The sequence below is a fragment of the Prionailurus bengalensis genome, chromosome C2 (assembly GCF_016509475.1).
Source record: "Prionailurus bengalensis isolate Pbe53 chromosome C2, Fcat_Pben_1.1_paternal_pri, whole genome shotgun sequence".
Classification (NCBI taxonomy): domain Eukaryota; kingdom Metazoa; phylum Chordata; class Mammalia; order Carnivora; family Felidae; genus Prionailurus; species Prionailurus bengalensis.
In genome coordinates, this window is record NC_057350.1 from 71,328,681 (window position 1) to 71,348,755 (window position 20,075).

Here is a 20,075-nt window from a genome sequence, read left to right on the forward strand (position 1 = left end):
GTTTCCATTATTATAGTTATGTAAATATTTTTAACTGCAGAGCCATGTAGTAAATTCTGATTATAATTCTTTTTGTGTAAAACAGTTCCTTTTCTCTTGAATATTATAATAGCCTTGTGTTTTTATTGCTTACTTTTTTAAAAAGTTTTTCTTTTTTTAAATTTATTTTTGAGACAGAGAGAGACAGAGCATGAGCAGGGGAGGGGCAGAGAGAGGGGGAGACACAGAATCTGAAGCAGGCTCCAGGCTCCGAGCTGTCAGCACAGAGCCCGACACAGGGCTCGAACTCACGGAACGTGAGATCGTGACCTGAGCCAAAGTCGGACGCTCAACCGACTAAGCCACCCAGGAGCCCCTATTGCTTACTTTTCTATCTACGGCTACATCGTCCCACTCAAACAGCCTCCAAATACAATATTCTACATTTGTCAACTCTTTACCTAAGCCTACAATTCTGACTTTTTCCCAGGTGATCTTCCCCCGGGAGCCCCCGACTTTGACTCCACTCTGGACAGTGCCTTCCCAGGATTACTTTTCATCATACACTGGGCATACCTTTCATCTCTCTTTTATGTTGGATCTCCTGTTTTCTGTATCTCATGGCTTCCTGATTTTTGGTCTATGCTCCTGTTTTGGGGAAGCACATCTTCTAATAGCTTCTTGAGAAAGGGTGCATAGGAAGGGAATTTTTTTATTATTTTTAATGTTTATTCATTTTTGAGAAAGAGAAAGAGACAGAGCACGAATGGAGGGAGGGGCAGAGAGGGAGACACAGAATCCAAAGCAGGCTGCAGGCTTTGAGCTGTTAGCACCAGCCCGACTCAGAGCTCAAACTCACAGACCATGAGATCATGACCGTGGCCGAAGTCGGACACTCAGCCAACTGAGCCACCCAGGCGTCCCAGGAAAGTAATTTTTTGAGACTGCATATTCAAAAATGTCTTTGTTCTGCCTCACACATGATTGACAGTTTGGCCATCCAATTGGCTATCATTTTTCTTCAGAATTCTGAATTCATCACTCTATTTTTTTCTGGCATCTAACAAATTTTGCTTTACAGAGAAGCCTGATGCTATTGTGAGGGCAATTCTTTGTATATTAACTGTTTTCCTGTTACTATTTATGACTTATTTTTTCCATAACTGGAAGCCTGTATCTCCCACTCGCCTTCACCCATCTTGCCCATCACCCCACTTGTCTCCCCTCTGACAACCATCAATCAGTTCACTGTATATATGGGTCTGTTTCTATTTTTTGTTTGCTTTGTTTTTTAGATTCCACATATAATCTAATTCTTCCTGGTACAGACTTTCAACCAATCCTTTCCCCACCCTTTTTAACCTCACACCTATTCCTTCTTACCAGTATGCCTGTTTCGTCTAATTCCTGAGTCTTTCTGGGATTCGACTGTGTCAATTAGTTTGCTTCTTATTAGTAGTGCCAGCCACTGGCATGTAAGTTTCAGCAGCCACCATTTTTTTTAAGTCAATTAGCACCTCCTCCATCTTTTTATCTTCCAAAATTTTGTGAACACTTATTGTACACAGTTGTTTTCTTCCGTTCTCTTTGTCCTGAATGGTACTTTACAGACAAAAACAAAAACAAAAACACCTCCTTATTGTCATTTTAGAGGAATTTTTTAAAGGCACAAAGATAGACCCATGTCTAAATGACTGTATTTAACAAGAAGTCTCTCACCCTCATTAATACTATTGTTATTACGATGTTATTGTTTCAGTCTTAATTTTTGATCACTACCCATCTACTCATCTTTATTAAGGCTTCACATGTTTTAAATTTAGCTTCTGATATCAACTTGTAAACTTGGAACTGAAGAAACTGGTATTGCCTAATTTTTTGTACAACTTTTGTATAAATTTTTGTATTTGCTAAATAACTGTAAATAAATGACCCTTGGTTTGGCCAGGCCATTAGCTTAAAAGCTAGTTATGATTCATATTTTATACTTATGTATATATTCTTTAACACTCACTACTCAGTCTGACCTGTAGCGCTGACATTATCTGGGAGCTTGTTAGAAATGCAGTGAGGCTCCACTCCAAACTACTGAAACAGAGCCTGTGTTTTAACTAGATTCCCAAGTGATTCACAAACACATTCAAGTTGGAGAACTAGTCTAGTATTTCCCCCACAGCCCGCCTCATTCTGTTCTCTCTTCCTCTCCCATTCCCAGTAGTACCCAAGACATTTTCTTGTCAAGTATCTCGCAGTTTGAGCATCATGAAAGTTACCTTTTCCACCCCTCCCCCACCCTCATGGGTCTATCCCAGAGGTTCTCTTCCAGGTATGTTGACATCTAAAGTCCCCTACTCCTCCAAAAGGGAAAAGCCTCAACAAGTACCAGGCTCTGGATGCATGCTACGTGAGGTCAAACTCTGCCTCTACCAGTTACTAGCTGTGGGATCTTGGGCAAGCCACATCACTGCACTGTGCCTGTTTCAGCTCTGATAGCTCTGATTTGATGCAATTGAAGCTATATCCTCTAAAATGAAGGCTTTAGCACTGAATATTTAGGAATTTCTCCTTGTCTTCTGCTGAATGGTGTTTCTATCACATAAGTACATGAAAGGAATATTTTATTCATTTGGGCTCTTTGCTGCTGAATCAACTAGTTTCACCTTCATCTGGGGATGGATTTTATAATTATCTGCTGAATCAATAGATTCCCCAAACCTTCTGACCTTGGGACTACTTACCTGGCGAACATACTCTCTGAGCTTCACAGATGGGACATTCATCTGCTTCACAGTTCAAATACTGAGAAAGACTTCGGCAATGAGCACAGGAAGCAACAGGGGATGGTGATAGTTGCAGAAAGGTTGGGGTAAAAACTGGAGGAACCTCAGCAAAGGTAGAAGGGGCAGAAATGGGAACATATATTGTCTGACAGGCAGTTGTCCAGTGATGGGCTTAACTTTTCCAACATTAGGTATGTTAGCTGTAGGTTTCCACAGATGCCCTTTATCAAATTAAGTTTCCTTCTTTTCCTAGTTTGCTGAGAGTTTTAGTATACGTGCTGCCAAAGAGAGCATTAGTTTGCTGAGAGTTTTAGTATACGTGCTGCCAAAGAGAGCACTTAGTTTGCTGAGAGTTTTAAATAATAAATCAGTGTTGAATCTTGCCGAATGTTTTTTCTACATGTATGAAAATGGTCTTTATTTATTCTGTTGATATGATGGATTACAGTAATTAACTTTTAATGTTAAACCAACCTTGCATTCTGAGATAAACTCTACTTGATCATAACATATTATGCTCTTTACATATTGCTGTGTCAAATTAGCTACTAGTTTAGCAATTTCTGCATCTATGTTTATGACGTATATTGATATATCACTTTTTCTCCAGGTATCTTTGGCCGGTTTTGGTACTGTGGTAATAATGCTTTTTTCATTAAAATTTTTTTTTAATGTTTATTTATTTTTGAGAAAGAGAGCGAGCACGAGTTGGGGAGGGGCAGAGAGAGAGAGGGAGACAGAGAATCCGAAGCAGGCTCCAGGCTCTGAGCTGTCAGCCCAGAGCTCAACGCAGGGCTTGAACTCACAAGCTGTGAGATCATGACCTGAGCTGAAGTTAACCGACTAAGCCACCTAGGTGCCCCTCATTTAAAAAAAATGGGAAGCAAGTATTCCCTTTTCCCTATTTTCTGAAAGTTTATGTAGAATGAAAGCTTTTTCTTCTTTAAGTGTTTGAGAAAACTCATCAATAAAGCCACATGGATCTGGAGTTTTCTTCTGTAGGAATATTTTTGATAATAAATTTATTTGGTATAAGGCTACTCAGATTTTCTATTTCATCTTGTATCAGTTTTAGCAAGCTGTATTTTTTAAGGAATTTGTTGACTTCATCTAATTTATTGGTTTAAAGTTGCCCATAATTAAAAAAAAAAAGTTGCCCATTATATTCCTTATTATCCTTTTAATTTCTGTAAGATCTATAATAACATCCCCCATCTCATTCCTGATAAGAATTTGTGCTTTTTCTTTTCTCATCTAGGTTTCCTAGAGCTTTAATTTTGTTAATCTTTTCAAAGAACCAACTTTTGGCTTTGTAACTTTATTTTTAATATCATTAATTTTGTGCTTCCTTTCTTCTACTTATTTTGGATTTAATGTGCTCATCTTTTTCAACAGCTTATTCCTTCCTTTAAGTATTAAAAGCTATATAATTTAGGAAGCAAATATAATTCTACTGATTTGACCTCTCTGGGTTACTCACCCTTGAAAGAAATTCTTAAATCTTTTTTTAGGTAAAACTTTTTATGAGAATCAGTAAATTCTACCCAGGGGGAGAGTATGAATATAAATCTAAAGAATGATTATAAAGATATAAAAAGCCTAGCATTCCTGTTATATAACTCTTGGTTTTTCATTCCATTCCAAGCTGGGTGTGTTTATTCTAAAGATGCTTGAATTTTAAGAACCCGCAGTTCCTGTTTTGGATGCTATGTTGTAATTACCAGTGACTCATTCAGACATACTTAAGTTTTGGATGTAAATGAAGGTTAAGTATGACTTCAGTTGATTTTAATGCTTTGACTATATCAACTGCATCACTAGTACACTGTCAAGATGAAATCTTCCTCTATTACTATTTACATTAATGTAATGAGTCATTTTTCTTCAGTCATTGCTTATATTTTTATATTTAGCTTTGAAAATTTAAACTTCATCTCTCCTTAATAATTCATCTTAGAGTTCTGATTTTTAAATAGTGAAAAGGGTTATTGCACAGATTACTTTCTTTATACTTATTGTAGATCGTACAAAAAATAATTTCCATCACAAAATTCCTTTAAAGAGTTTTATTTTGGGGGGGTGGGGTGGGGTGCCTGGCTGGCTTAGTTGGTAGAGCATGCAACTCAGGGTTGTGAGTTCAAGCCCCGTGTTGGGCATGCAGTCTACTTAAAAAAAAAAAAAAAAAAGTTTAAGAGGTTTTTGGTTTTTTTTAAGGGATGATTTGTGCTATCAAATTAAACTTTTTAAAAAGTCAACCCAAATCAAGATATTCCTAAACATACACACAACCAAGTGAATATCTGCATATTTTAGAAAAATATTTTTCCTAAATTCATCTCTTAAAACATAGGTAACAGGGAACCTGGGTGGCTCAGTTGGTTAAGTGTCCGACTCTTGATTTCAGTTCAGGTCATGGTCTCACAGTTCATGAGACTGAGCTCCATGTGGGACTCTGTGCTCTCAGCACAGAGCCAGCTTGAGATTCTCTCTCTGCCTCTTCCTGGTTTGCACTCTCTCTCTCAAAATAAATAAACCTTAAAAAATAAATATTAAAAAAAAAAGGTAATAATGGCCTTCTCAAACTAAGTCAGCTAGTAGGGAAAAATCTAATACATTTTACATTTAATTTAAGGTTAGTTTTGGAGAGAAGACTTTTGATTTTTAAGTGCTAAATGAAAAGCTGTTTTATTTCATGAGTCAAGAGATGATACAATTCAATGGAATGAGGTGAGTATACAAACGACTTTTGTTTCTGACAATTTTATCTTTAAAAAAAAAAGTAAAAATTTAAAAGTTATATCTCATTTCAGCATCTTATTTTTTTTAAATCCAAATTCTGGCCTAATATAAATTTACACAATTAAATACTTCAAAACATAATATGGCATGTATTATTATTATTTTCTCACAGGGCATCAGATACTAATATGTATAAACCACCTTGTTAAAATAACAAAAATATGAAAATCAGCACAATACTTCATTTATTTATTGTAAGTCTGGCAAACAGCACAAAAATCCAGCAACATTTTAAACATGTAAAAAAGTCAAATGCTGAACAGTACTGGGGATTTTTTTTTTTTACATTAATTAGTAATAATGAGAACACATTTAAAATACTGCAAAGCTAGCAAAATGAGGGTACTTGGCTTCTGAACATATACCACACACGCACACACACACACACACACCATACAAACAATATAATTTATCTTTACAAAAATTACAGCCAAGCAATAGAGAAGAAGGATGTTAATAATGAAGATACTAACACATATGTTCACTACATGTATCTTATACAATGAAATGCTACATCTTGTACCCTGAAATGCCATGTGTAGAGAGCCAAGCATAGTAAATTTAGGCTCATCACTGAGGTTAAGAATTATTTGAGAAGAATTTAGTGCTTACATGTAACATATTCAATTAAAACTTTCTATATAGCAATTCCTGGATCATAACAATGCGTTCCACTATATATCTGAGAAGTTGAGTCTTCTTTGTTGGCAGTATAAAATTTCTGACCAGTATCAAAATTCTGGTAAAACACAAATTGAAGGCATTTTCTAGTGTATGCAAATGTTATAGGGGGCATCAATGAATGTGAGAGAAAACCTTAGAGATCACACTAAGTTTCTGCTGAGCTTTGTCAAACCAAACAGCTCAACTATAAGGCAAGAAAAAATAACCCCCTATAACAGATTAGTGGGTCTTACTAAGTAAAGACAGAAATGCAATCTTGGGGAAAAATTCCCTACAGAAACAGATCTGAAACAACTGGCATTGAAACAAACATATTATCTAACATCTTTCATTCAGTCACTGGTTCAGAAGCCTGACAAACAATATACTGGTATATATTATCAAATTAACATTTTGGAATCAGCACCAGTCCCCAAAACCTCAAATTATAATATTTAATATTCATTAAAATACATCCTTTTTGTGCTATATTAACACAACTACAATCAAATTAAAGAAAGTTGAATTTACTCAACTTATATATATTTTTGTGTATACTGGATAGCAACTTTATTATTTTTTTTATTTACTTGTGCTTCTGTTCTGGGGCACTTTGATTGAAGAGAAATTCATTTCACAGGATTACATCTTGCTAAAGCATTCCTTAGCATTGGTCCAAACTTGAATTCCCTATTAAAAACAAAAACAAGAAAGAAAAAAACTTTAAAATGTAATCTTGGAAGGATTCTGAAAATCCAACTGTTTGGCTTACTGGTATGCTACTTTCACCTTTTGGAATAACTGTCAAGTCCAGCAAATATGACACTATTTCTAGCAATGACTAATATAAGTGAATGTCTAATGCTTCTGAAAAAAGAGAATCACTTGTATAGCCTATCTTCAAGATGGGGAAAGAGCTACTACAACTTTTTGGAAAACTGAGTTTTCAAGGCTCATAACAAACTTATTTATTCATATCACGTTTGCATTATTTCTATTTGTAAACCAAACAAGTTTTCAGGAAATTGTTCTATGTAATACTTAAAACAAAAGAAAAATACCTTATTAGTTTAACAATTAAATAAAAATTAATTATTTAAAAATTAATGGATTATTATATTATTAGTCTAACAACACATTTTTTGATAAAAACCAATAATATGCTGAATTATCAAATCCTTCTTAGTGTTCTGGCAGGCTATTTAGCACAAAGGTAATATACCTAATATGCTTAAACAAAAATGCAGGTATATAAAAATATAGCAGTAAAATCTAAGGAAGTGGTAGAAACAAAGGTATTTTTTCAACAAGACACATATTTTATGAAGAAGCAGTATTGTCTTTAATATTTAAGTATGCCAATATCTATCAATATTCGAAGCTTTGATAAATATCTTCAAATCTTAAATATCTTTGACTGGATAAAGCAGTATCTAATAGAGTACTGGTTGTTAGAAAGGATAAGATATGGACTATCACAGTAAGAGATCTATGAGACATCAAATGAGCAAACAAAAACTACACACTAGCACATACAATGCAATCCCATTTGTGTAGGGAAAAGGAAAGTGTATATTTTCTTAATGATTGTAAATGTGTAAGAATGTCTGGAAGGATACACCCGAAGTCTGTAACAGTGGTAAGTTTCTAAAAAGGGATTTGGGGGAGGAGGGAGAGAATTTTTACTTAATATGCTTTTGGATTTTTAAAATTTTTGCAATGAGAGTATGTTACTTTTATGATAGTTTTTCTGCTCTGACCTTTATCATTTCCTTCCTTCTACTAACCTTGGCTTTGTTCTTTCTGTAAACCCTTTAGGTGTAGGTTACATTGTTTGAGACTTTTCTTCTTCTTTTTTCTGTATGTTTATTTATTTATTTGGCGCAGGGCGGGCGGCGGGGGGGGGGGGGGGCGGTGGACAGAAAGAGGGAGAGACGGAGAATCCCAAGGCAGGCTCCGCACTGTCAGCACAGAGCCCAATGCAGAGCTCAAACTCATGAACTGCAAGATCATGACTTGAGCCAAAATCAGGAGTCAGATACTCAACTGACTAAGCCACCCAGGCGCCCCGAGATGTTTCTTGTATTGCTATAAATTCCTTCTCTGAACGGCTTTTGCTGCATCCCAAAGATTTTGAACCATTGTGTTTTCATTTTCATTTGTATTTTTTTTTTCAACGTTTATTTATTTTTGGGACAGAGAGAGACAGAGCATGAACAGGGGAGGGGCAGAGAGAGAGAGAGAGGGAGACACAGAATCGGAAACAGGCTCCAGGCTCTGAGCCATCAGCCCAGAGCCCGACGCGGGGCTTGAACCCACGGACCGCGAGATCGTGACCTGGCTGAAGTCGGACGCTCAACCGACTGCGCCACCCAGGCGCCCCACATTTGTATTTTTTGATTGCCTCTTTGATTTCTCCATTAACTCATTGAAGGTTTGGTTAGCATACTGGTTAGCCTCCACAAGTTTGTGTTTTTCCAGTTTTTTTCTTGTGACTGATTCCTGGTTTTATGCAATTGTGGTCAGAAAAGATGATGATATTATTTCAGTTTTCTTCAATTTACTGAGACTTGTATCGTGGCCTAACATGTGATCCATCCTGGAGAATATTCCATGTGCACTTGAAAAGAATGTGTATTCTGTTGTTTTTGGATGGAATGTTCTATATATATCTGTTAAGGCCATGTGGGCTAAAGCATCACTCAAAGATACTATTTCCTTATTGATTTTCTGCCTTGATGATCTATTCATTGATATCAGTGGGGTGTTGAAACCCCTACAATTATTGTATTACCATCAATTTCTCCATTTATGTCTGTTAATATTTACTTTATGTATTTAGGCGTTCCAGTGTTGGGTAGATATTTACAACTGTTATATCCTCTTACTGGATTGGCCCCTTTATCAGTATGTAAAGCCCTTTGTCTACTGTTACAGTCTTTGTTTTAAAGTCTATTTTGTCTAAGTACTGCACCTTAGCTTTTTTTCCCACTTCTATTTGCATGGAATATCTTTTTCCATATGATCATTTTTTTAATTTGAAAAGATAAAGTAGCTTAAAAATCAATCAACTATTGGGGTGCCTGCATGGCTCAGTTAGTTACGCACCTGATTTAGGCTCAGGTCATGATCTCACGGTTCATGGGTTTAAGCCCCATGTCAGGCTCTGTGCTAACAGCTCAGAGCCTGGAGCCTACTCAGAATTTTGTGTCTCCCTCTCCCCCTCTGCCCCTTCCCCACTTGCACTCTATTTCAAAAATAAATAATGTTAAAAAAAACAAATCAAGTATTTCGTAAAAGCTCAGTCCTTGATCCAACAAATTAGAAAATTCACTATAAAAAAGGTTAACCAAAATAATACTTAGAAAAGTTGATTTTTAAATGTTAATATTAATACTTTTTATATAAAACTATTTTGTTTTGGTTTACTACTACTTCAATTTAGCCATTTAATTATATTCAATTACCACTTTGGATATCTGACACTATAACATGGTATGGTATATTTTAAAAGTTAATATACAACTAAAATAAAATATAATCATATTTATCTAAAAAAAACCTAGTATTAATCTTGACTTCTCGTACTTAATTTTAAGTTTTCCAAAAAAAATACTGTAGATTTTCAAATACAAAAATGTATTATTCTACTTAAGGAAGAAAATAAAACATGATGAAACTTTATAGTACTGTTCCTGGGAAATAAGGTGAACACACATCTTTCAAACCTCATGTAGTAAACTCTTGTTTACTGTAATGGTTTTCTTAGGAAACATGAGTAGACATACAAGCTATCCAACAGTATGTCCAAATACACCTACAGAGATATCCTTTTTATTCAGAGATTAATTTCTAGCACCCTCAACCACCCCGCCCTAGGTAAAATGGGGAGAAAAGTCCTTTGAGCCATTATATAGTCTGCATTTTCCTTTGGAAAAGCAGCAAACAGAAGATCACAAGGAGCTTACTGATGAGTCTTTTATGAAAACACAATAAAACCAACTCTAAAAAACGTGTTACCTGATCTTTCAGACCTCCTGAGATTAAAAAAGGGCAGGCTAGAAAGACGACTAAATGTGAGGCACCCTGTAAAGCAGTAGGATGTGGCACAATGACAACAATAGATAAAACACCACCAAGCTGTAATCATACTCCACTGTCAGCATTTGCAGATGGTTTGGTCATGATTTTAACTTCTCTTAAGTGACCCCAAAGATCTATAACATGGAGTAACTTACACTTTAACTGGGGCATAAATATGAATTTGCCCAATACAAAAAAAGCCCACCTGACTAATGCTAGAGTCTGGTGTTTACATCTTAAAATATCTTTGTTTACTATGCTTACTGCTAGTGATACAAGTGAAAAGGGCTAGGGAAGTGATGGTGACTAGCCAGAAAATACACATTTCAGATGAATTAAAGCACAAGTTGTTTATATGAGCATGGTTTTTCCCTCTAAGAAGGTCTTCATAACTGAGAATTCATCTTGCTATTTACATGATTTACTGAGAGTGCATGTTAAGTCGCTTGGTAGACTGCAAAGTGCTGGTAAATTGTAAAGCACTGATAGTAGCTGATAGACACATAGGCAGGTCTTGGGTTATAAAAAAGAAGGAATGTTTCATATTTTGTTCTTACAACAGCATTTTAGAAAGATTTTGGTATTGTCAAAACACTCCCCTGAGGCCCCTGGGTGGCTCATTCGGTTGAGCGTCTGACTTCGGCTCAGGTCACATGATCTCACGGTTTGTGAGTTCGAGCCCCGCGCTGGGCTCTGTGCTGACAGCTCAGAGCCTGGAGCCTGCTTCAGATTCTGTGTCTCCCTCTCTCTCTGCCTCTCCTCCACTTGTGCTCTCTCTCTCTCTCTTAAAAATAAAATGTAAAAAAAAAAAAAAATTTATTTTTTAAATAATAAAAAAAACCACTCCCCAAAATAAAGTTTCCATGTTCATATCTTCTACTATGGACATCAGCTACATGGAAGACTCACTATGACAACAAACCATGTCATGACCACATTTTCCTCGATGTTTAAGCTATTTTCCAATCAAAGCACTATCTATCACTATTAGGAACAGTATTTTACCACCACATCCAAGAACACCATATAATCCAAGTAAAGTTGTTGGTATATATTTGCAAATACTGGATATAAATAGAGCACAGAAATTTGGTACCTTAGGTGACTGAAGACTCAGTAATCGACATTTTGGTTATTAAAAAATACTTCTTTCAAAATTAAGTAAAGAAATTGGAAAACATCCTGGAAGGGGAGAAGGGGAGAAGAATGGGCTTTAAAATGAAAATGATAGGGGCGCCTGGGTGGCTCAGTCAGTTAAAGCACCCAGCATTGGCTCAGGTCATGATCTCATGGTTTGTGAGTTCAAGCCCTGCATCGGCCTCTGTGCTGGTAGATCAGAGCCTGCTTCAGATTCTGTGTCTTTCTCTCTGCCTCCCTGCTTGCACTCTGTCTGTCTGTCTGTCTCTCTCTCTCTCTCAAAATAAATAAATAAACATTAAAAACATTAAATTAAATTAAAATAAGCTTTCTAGTCCAAGGAAGAGAAATTAGTTTTAAAGAAATTCATAACCACTTTTGAATATACCGTATCTTCCCTGACACCAAAACCTACCTTTTTGCACATACTGATCTGCATGACTGCATAGCTTATGAGAGCTTCCTTTAAATCATGGTTCTTTTGTTCTTTGAAGCGTTCGATATCAGCCCAAGCATTTTTCACAAATTCTCTGAAATAAAATGTGTAGTCAACATTATTACTTACTCAAATTATGTAAACTATATTATAAATTCTAATAACCAGTTCTCATTTGCATTGGTTTTTGTCTATATAGATGAAAAAAAACTTTTGTATATATGACAGTTTTTTCTTCCGAAAAACTATACTAGAAAAAAAAGCAGAGACAGTCCTACATTCTTCATTTTAATAATCAATATTTTTGCCCCAAGAATTCCAGCTTCAAATTATTCCTATAAATCAGCTATAAATGGCTCTTTTCACATGAAGTTGCCCTCCTGGAGTCACTGGAAAACATACACTCTTTTGACAAGATATACCGTATCACAATCATCATTTACTTGCTTTAAATGACAACTAGAGTTTTCAAAATTCTGAGAGGCATTTACCTTTGTAACTCTACTCATAAAAGTTTACTTTTACTTATTTGGTGCCAGTTCTAAAAATTAACAAAAACACCTCAAAACCAATGATACACTCTTGGTCTGCCTTGATCTACGTACTATTGGACAAAGACAGCAATAAGGAAAATAAGTCAGTGACGGAAGACCTTTGAGAATTGAGTTTCTAGAAATACTTATGGAATAATCACATGCTAAGTCAATGTAAGGTGTTGGAACATAAAGATGAAACATACACAGTCATTGACTTAGAAGGGCTCCTGAACACCCAAAACAAAACTGCCATGCTATTGTGGCATGAGCTAAGTGCTATGACAGCCTGCAAGGCTAGGAGTAAGCTTCACAAAGAAAGCGCAAGAGCTGGGCACTGAAGAATCATCAGGCTTTTGTTAAGTGATGGAGAAGAAAGGGCAAAGGGAATGTGCAAAGGCCAGAAATCAGGAAAAGTGCAGGAAAATAACTTTATAAAGTTGAAATATTTCTTTCTCTTTCCCCCATACTAAAACTGTTTCTGTAACATGATTTTTGATCATTCAAATTTCTTAGGAAGTCAATCACTATATGTTAGAAGAAAAGGTTATAGGGGTGTCTGGTTGGCCCAGTCATTGGAGCCTGTGACTTTGATCTCAGGGTTGGAAGTCTGAGCCTGATGTTGGGTGTAGAGATTACTGTTTTTGTTTTTTGGTTTTTTTTTGAGAGAGAGAGAGAGAATGCAATATGGGGAGAGGGAGAGTAAAAGAAAGAGGGGGGGGGGTGGGGAGAGAGAGAGGGAGAAAATCTTAAGCAGGCTCCAGGCTCAGCATGGAGCCCGATGCAGGACTCAATCCCATGACCTTGGGATCAGGACCTGAGCCAAAATAAGAGTCAGACACTCAATTGACTGAGCCACCCAGGTGCCCCAGAGATTACTTAAATAAAATCTTTTTTTAAAAAAATTTTTTGAACGTTGGGGCGCCTGGGTGGCGCAGTCGGTTAAGCGTCCGACTTCAGCCAGGTCACGATCTCGTGGTCCGTGAGTTCGAGCCCCGCGTCAGGCTCTGGGCTGATGGCTCGGAGCCTGGAGCCTGTTTCTGATTCTGTGTCTCCCTCTCTCTCTGCCCCTCCCCCGTTCATGCTCTGTCTCTCTCTGTCCCAAAAATAAATAAAAACGTTGAAAAAAAAAAATTTAAAAAAAAAATTTTTTTTTGAACGTTTATTTATTTTTAATCTTTATTTATTTTTGAAACAGAGAGACAGAGTGTGAGCAGGGAAGGAGCAGAGAGAGAGGGAGACAGAATCCGAAGCAGGCTCCAGGCCCTGAGCTGTCAGTACAGAGCCCGACATGGGGTTCAAACTCATGAACTGTGAGATCATGACCTGAGCTGAAGTTGGACACTCAACCAACTGAGCCACCCAGGCTCCCCGAACGTTTATTTATTTTTAAGACAGAACACAAGGGGGGGGGGGGGATGCGAGAGGAGGGGTAGAACACAGAGTGAGACACAGATTCTGAAGCAGGCTCCAGGCTGAGCTGTCAGCATGGAGTCCAATGCAGGGCTCGAACCCACGGAGTGATCATGACCTGAGCTAAAGCCAGATGCTCAACCAACTGAGCCACCTAGGCACCCCTAAAAATAAAATCTTAAAAAAAAAATTGCCCTTGAAGAACAGACTATATTTCAGGGATGTTAATGAAGATGGGAAATGTTATAAAACAAACAAACAAACCAACAATCCTCCATGTAGTACACGTGTCTAGCTTTGTTAAACATCTCAGCATTTTTACCTGCCTTCCAGATTTTTAGACTTTAGCTGTTGCTCTCCTTCATTTATTTGTTCTTCTAGCACCTTTATTCTGGCTTCTCTTTGCTCTGGAGTTTCTTGGCCAAAGAGCTTGGTAGTCATTCCCTTCAAGGAAAATGTTCTCACAGTCTAAAATGAAATAGAAACAGGTGAATGGATGAACAAAATGTGGCATATACATATAAAGAAATATTATTCAGCCTGAGAAAGGAAAGAAATCCCAACACATGCTACAACATGGATGAACCTGAGAACATTATGCTAAGTGGAAATAAGCAAGTCATGAAAGGACAAATACTACATGATTCTACTTAATGTAAGGTATCTAGGGTAGTCAAAGTCATAGAGACAGAAAGTAGAATGGTGACTCTCAGGAGCTGAGGGAGAGAGGGAAATTGATAGTTGATGTTCAATGATATAGAGTTTCAATTTTGCAAGATGAAGAGAGTTCTAGAGGTTGGTTACACAACAATGTGAATGTACTTACTACTACTGAACTGTATACCACTTAAAAATGGTTAAGATTATCCCTAGTATAATCTTTCATTAACCTATGCTTCCATAAAACTGCTTTTAATTTATATCAATGTAAATTCAATAGCTGTACTAATTTCTTCCACTGTTTTCTGAGTTTGAAATAAGAGTAAAAATTAAAATATTTTTTAAAAAGAAAAATAAACAAGGGGCGCCTGGGTGGCTCAGTCGGTTAAGCGTCCAACTTTGGCTCAGGTCATGATCTTGCGGTTTGTGAGTTCGAGCCCCGCGTCGGGCTCTGTGCTGACAGCTTGGAGCCTGGAGCCTGCTTCGAATTCTGTGTCTCTGTCTCTCTCTGCCCCTCCCCCACTTGTGCTGTGTCTCTATCAAAAATAAATAAATGTAAAAAAATTTTTCTTTAAAGAAAAATAAGCCACAGGTAAAAAAACAATGGTTAAAATGATAAATTTTGTTATGTATATTTAATCACAATTAAACACTTTTTTTAAAAAGGGAAACAGAGGGGCACCTGCGTGGCTCAGTCGGTTAAGTGTCCGACTTTGGCTCAGATCATGATCTCACGGTGCCGACAGCCCAGAGCCTGGAGCTTGCTTCAGATTCTGTGTCTCCTTCTCTCTGCCCCTTCCCTGCTCGCTCGCTCTGTCTCTCTCTCTTAAAAATAAACATTTAAAAAAAAATTTTTTTTTAATTTTAGAAAAAGGGAAACAAAACTTTTGCCATTTCCTCCTAGCTCAGTATAGAAGCACCAATAAGTCTTACAACCAGGGGGCTCCTAATGTGATTCCTAACACTGGAATAATATGGAATAGTCAAAAAGAAAAAAATTCTAACTGAACTTCTTAATCAAATGGAAAACTTCTATGTGAAGCATTAGGCAAGTTATTTCTTTAGATTAGAGGTCATTTTGTAAACATTTCTCTATGACATAAAAAATAGATTAAAAAAATCCAACAGGTGACAAAAGAAACAGGCCAAACTAAAACAAAAAACATTTAAAATCTGCATAATACACACTGAAACTTGGTTATCAATTAAATAGGATGCCTTCCCTTGGAGGGTAGCCTCAAGCATCACTGCTTTAACATTTCCTTACTCTCTGGAGATTACTAAGGGAAACACTTTTCCCTTCACATGTAGGAGTAGAGAATCATGCTCCCTGAAAATGGCCTGGGAGTTTCCCCTCAGTTCTAAAAATAAATCAAGCCTAGGGGTGCCTGGGTGGCTCAGTGGGTTGAGCTTTCGACTTTGGCTCAGGTCAGGATCTCGCAGTTCAGGATCTCGCAGTCCAGGAGTTCGAGCCCTGCATTGGGCTCTGTGCTGACAGCTCAGAGCCTGGAGCCTCTTCGGATTCTGTGTCTCCCTCTCTCTCTCTGCCCCTCCCCTGCTCATGCTCTGTCTCTCTCTCTCTCTCTCTCAAAAATAAACATTAAAAATAAATAAATAAGTAGAAAGAAAGAAAGAAAGAAAGAAAGAAAGAAAGAAAGAAATCAAGCCTAGTATATACATGTTTCATAGTCAAATGGTCTTTTCCTACAACATATATCTGTGACTTTTCAGAGATAACAAAGTACTTGTTAAGTATGAAGTGATTGGTAAATGGTAGCACTGTCACTTTCATTATTTCCAGATTGTGTACTCTCACTACGACAGCTAATTTATTCCAATAAAATGGCTAGACAGTAGAAAGCCGATTATAAAAATGATCTAAGGTTCATAAAATAAGATACAGAATTTTCTTCACATCTATTCCCTATACCAGAAGCTCCTTCTTATGAGAGATGAACTGATTCAAACTGGGCAAGGCTTTTCAAAATAAGCTAAAATTCCTATGATTTACTTTGTAAAAGTCATTATTTCAATCACAAAGAATAATGCTTTTTCACTTGTACTGAATATAAATGAGAAGACACTACACAGAGCAATGTTGGCAGAATTTCTTACACTGCTATGTAATATGATGTTTTAATGGCTTATATCTTTTTATATCAAGATCACAAACCAAGGAATTACAAAGTTGCCCATAAATTATTCCCCTATAAAAGCTACAGGCATCTTGGGTATTACAACTGCAGCTCATTCCTTATACGGCCTGCTGCACTAATACCAGAGACTGAAATGGAAACACACTCACCCCAGTTGCCAGTTCCTCACATTGCTGCTTTTTGGATGCTAAGTCCTGAGCAGCCATCTCCAAGTCATACTGCATAAGTTCATGTTTCCTGCATACAGCCCTAGGGATGAAAAAAAGTGCTGCCACTTAATTTTTATGGCTTCTCTTTTAACATACTAAAATTTTTCAGGGGCACCTGGGTGCTTCAGTCGGTTAAGCATCCAACTATTCATTTCAGCTCAGGTCATGACTTTACAGTTGTGGGATCAAGCACCCATGTAGGGCTCTGTGCTGGGTGTGGAACATGCTTAGGATTCTCTTTCTCTTTCTCTGTCCCTGTCCCCCGGTTGCGCATACACGTGTTTTCTTTTTCAAGAAAAAAAATTTTTTTCTCCCCAGGGGTAGAGAGGAAATATTTACAATATGTACCTAGAATTTTCAAGTTTAAAATGCAATAGCCCAATATAAAATGAAATCTACCAGGGGTGCCTGAGTGGCTCAGTCAGTTAAGTCTAACTCTTGATTTCAACTCAGGTCATGATCTCAAGGTTTGTGAGATTAGGATTCTCTCTCTCCCCCTCCCTCTGCCTCTCCCCTGCTGATGCTCTCTCTCTCAAAATAAATATTAAAAAAAATGAAATTTAGAACCTAAGCATAAAAAGTATACATAATAAAAGATTTTTTTTTTTAAGATACTTGCAACATTTTTCTCAACAAACATACCATTATCACATACATTAATGAAATCTTTTGTGTAACATAGAAACTAATACTGGAATCTCACAAAGCAGTTGAGTATTCCTTAAATTCAAATTTTTCATCTTTATATAGAAATGTCTTAGTTTTTCCTATCATATAAATGACCCATGCTTAGTGTAAAAAACAAAACAAAACTAAGATTCTGGCACAGAAATGTACAAAATAAAAAAACTTTCAAGAACTCCTTCTCTTCCCAACTCCACTATCCAGACACGATCCATGTTAATATTAATAGATGGTGCATATTCTGCCAGACCTTAGGTAGGCACTTATAAATACACATATGCACACGCCCCAAGTGATTCTACATATTATCTTACCTAACTATATACCATGGACATATCAATATACATTCATCTTTTCTATAGTTTTAAGAACTGTACAGAATTCCACTCTGTTCAGCAACTTTCTTTTGCTTGGTAACATGAAAATACCTGGTGAAACTCCTGAGTACTCAAAGCTCTAGAAGGAGCAAGGTTAAAAATGTACAGATGTTTTGTATCAGCTACTAAACAGCTAAAGAAACACTGGTCCTCTATACCAACAGAATTCTTATATTGCTTTTCAAAATGACAGGAAAATAACCCAAAGTGGCTACAGCCAAAAGCCACCTATTCCAGGTAAATGGATTCATTTTTCTAAAATGGACAGAAAAAATATACTAATTTCTTCTCCCTTTTTTAATATTTATTTTTGACAGAGAGAGAGAAAGAGAGCGAGAGAGAGCGAGCGCGCACGCGCGCAAGCATGCGAACTGGGGAGGGGCAGAGAGAGACGGAGACAGGTTCTGAAACGGGCTCTGTGCTGAGAGCAGAGGGCCCGATGTGGGGCTTGAACTCATGAACTGTGAGATCATGACCTGAGTCAAAGTCAGATGTTTAACCACTTGAGCCACCCAGGCACCCCTATGCTAATTTCTTCTAAACTAGAACTATATACCAGAGAATTCTGTTTGGCTCTGCAAGAGATACCATAAAAACAGAAGACAAAGTCCTGATATTAAGAAGTTACACAACCTTACTAAGAAGATAAGCAGATGTGGAAAAAATTACAAAATTAAAAAGGCAACACATTGCCTAGTGACAGGGCTACCTACACACACTCAATTTGTATTTTGCATCCAATCTTCAAACTGAACAAGTAGAAAGAACAACATACAAACAGTTCTGTGGCTGGAGACTGACTAGTTTTATCAATACCACATTTCAAGAACAGGGCTGGTCTTAAATACCTCTACCCAGCACTCTGCAATACAGAGGAATACAAGGAGACCTCATTCAATACCTGGGGGGATGAATTCATTTAAAAATCACCTTACTATCTTTGGGGTGCCTGGGTGGCTCAGTCAGTTAAGCGTCCGACTTCGGCTCAGGTCATGATCTTGCAGCTTGTGAGTTCAAGCCGTGCACCGGGCTCTGTGCTGACAAATCGGAGCCTAGAGACTGCTTCGGATTGTGTCTCCCTCTCTCTCTGCCCCTCCCCCACTCACACTCTGTGTGTGTCTCTCTCTCAAAAATAAAATAACATTAAAAAAAATGTTTTTAAATAAATAAATAAAAATCACCTTACTATCTTTACTTTCTGGCAACATATGAAGTGAAAAGAGTGGTGACTAGCCACAGGGCTGCATCTGGAACATTTATTATACTTACCGCAGTGCTTCTGCATAAAACAGATACTCCTTTAGCTGATCTGCATAATGTTCTTCATCTTCTAAAATATCATCAATAGAAGATGCATACCTGTTTAAAAAACATTGCATACAAACTTTTATCATGATACAAAGTATTAATGATAGAAGTGTTGTTCAAAGTATGTATGGTCCAACAGACCATTTGCTACCTTCAGTAACAAAATAAGTACACAGAGTGAGAATAAGTATTGAGAAACATTTGTAGCAATTAAAAAAAAATTTTTTTTAATGTTTATTTATTTTGGAGAGAAAGAGAGACAGAATGTGAGCGGGGGAGGGGCAGAGTGAGAGGGAGACACAGAATCTGAAACAGGCTCCAGGCTCTGAGCTGTTACCACAGAGCCTGATGTGGGCTTGAACTCATGGACTATGAGATCATGACCTGAGCTGAATACAAGAAGCTTAACTGACTGGGCCACCCAGGCGCCCCTGTAGCAATTTTTAATTACCATGAAAATTTTATTGAATTTTACCAAAATGTTTTGATCAGCAATGGCTTGGAAATAAAAAACAAAACAAACAAAAAGGTCCTTCTTACAGGTAGCTTAAAAAGCACCATAAGACAGCTCCTGGGTGGCTCAGTCGGTTGAGCGCCTGTCTTGGTTTCAGTTCAGGTCATGATTTAACAATTCATGAGTTCAAGCCCCATGTCAGGCTCTGTGCTCTCAGCAGAGAGCCTACTTTAGATCCTGTCTCCCTTTCTCTGCCCCTCCCCCACCCACGAGCACATGCATTTGCTCTCTCAAAAATAAATAAATGTTAAAAATAAAAAATACACAAGAGGCACCATGAGACTATAATATCTTCTGTTCAAATATATTTTATGAAAGGGCTACAAAATCTGCAGAAAAAATAA

The 20,075-nt window shown here is 37.2% G+C and overlaps 1 protein-coding gene across 1 annotated transcript in view; it reads right to left on the reverse strand.

The window, feature by feature from the left end:
* Positions 1–5,726: 5,726 nt before the first annotated feature.
* Positions 5,727–20,075, reverse strand: part of SNX4 (sorting nexin 4) — a 71,415-nt gene continuing 57,066 nt past the window's right edge. The window contains exons 10-14 of the mRNA XM_043594399.1: positions 19,179–19,268; positions 16,789–16,888; positions 14,146–14,291; positions 11,857–11,971; positions 5,727–6,911 (exon numbers count right to left, since the gene is read on the reverse strand). Of these exons, the coding sequence (XP_043450334.1) occupies positions 6,864–6,911; positions 11,857–11,971; positions 14,146–14,291; positions 16,789–16,888; positions 19,179–19,268 (499 nt within the window). The 3' untranslated portion in view covers positions 5,727–6,863. The remainder of the gene's footprint in view (positions 6,912–11,856; positions 11,972–14,145; positions 14,292–16,788; positions 16,889–19,178; positions 19,269–20,075) is intronic.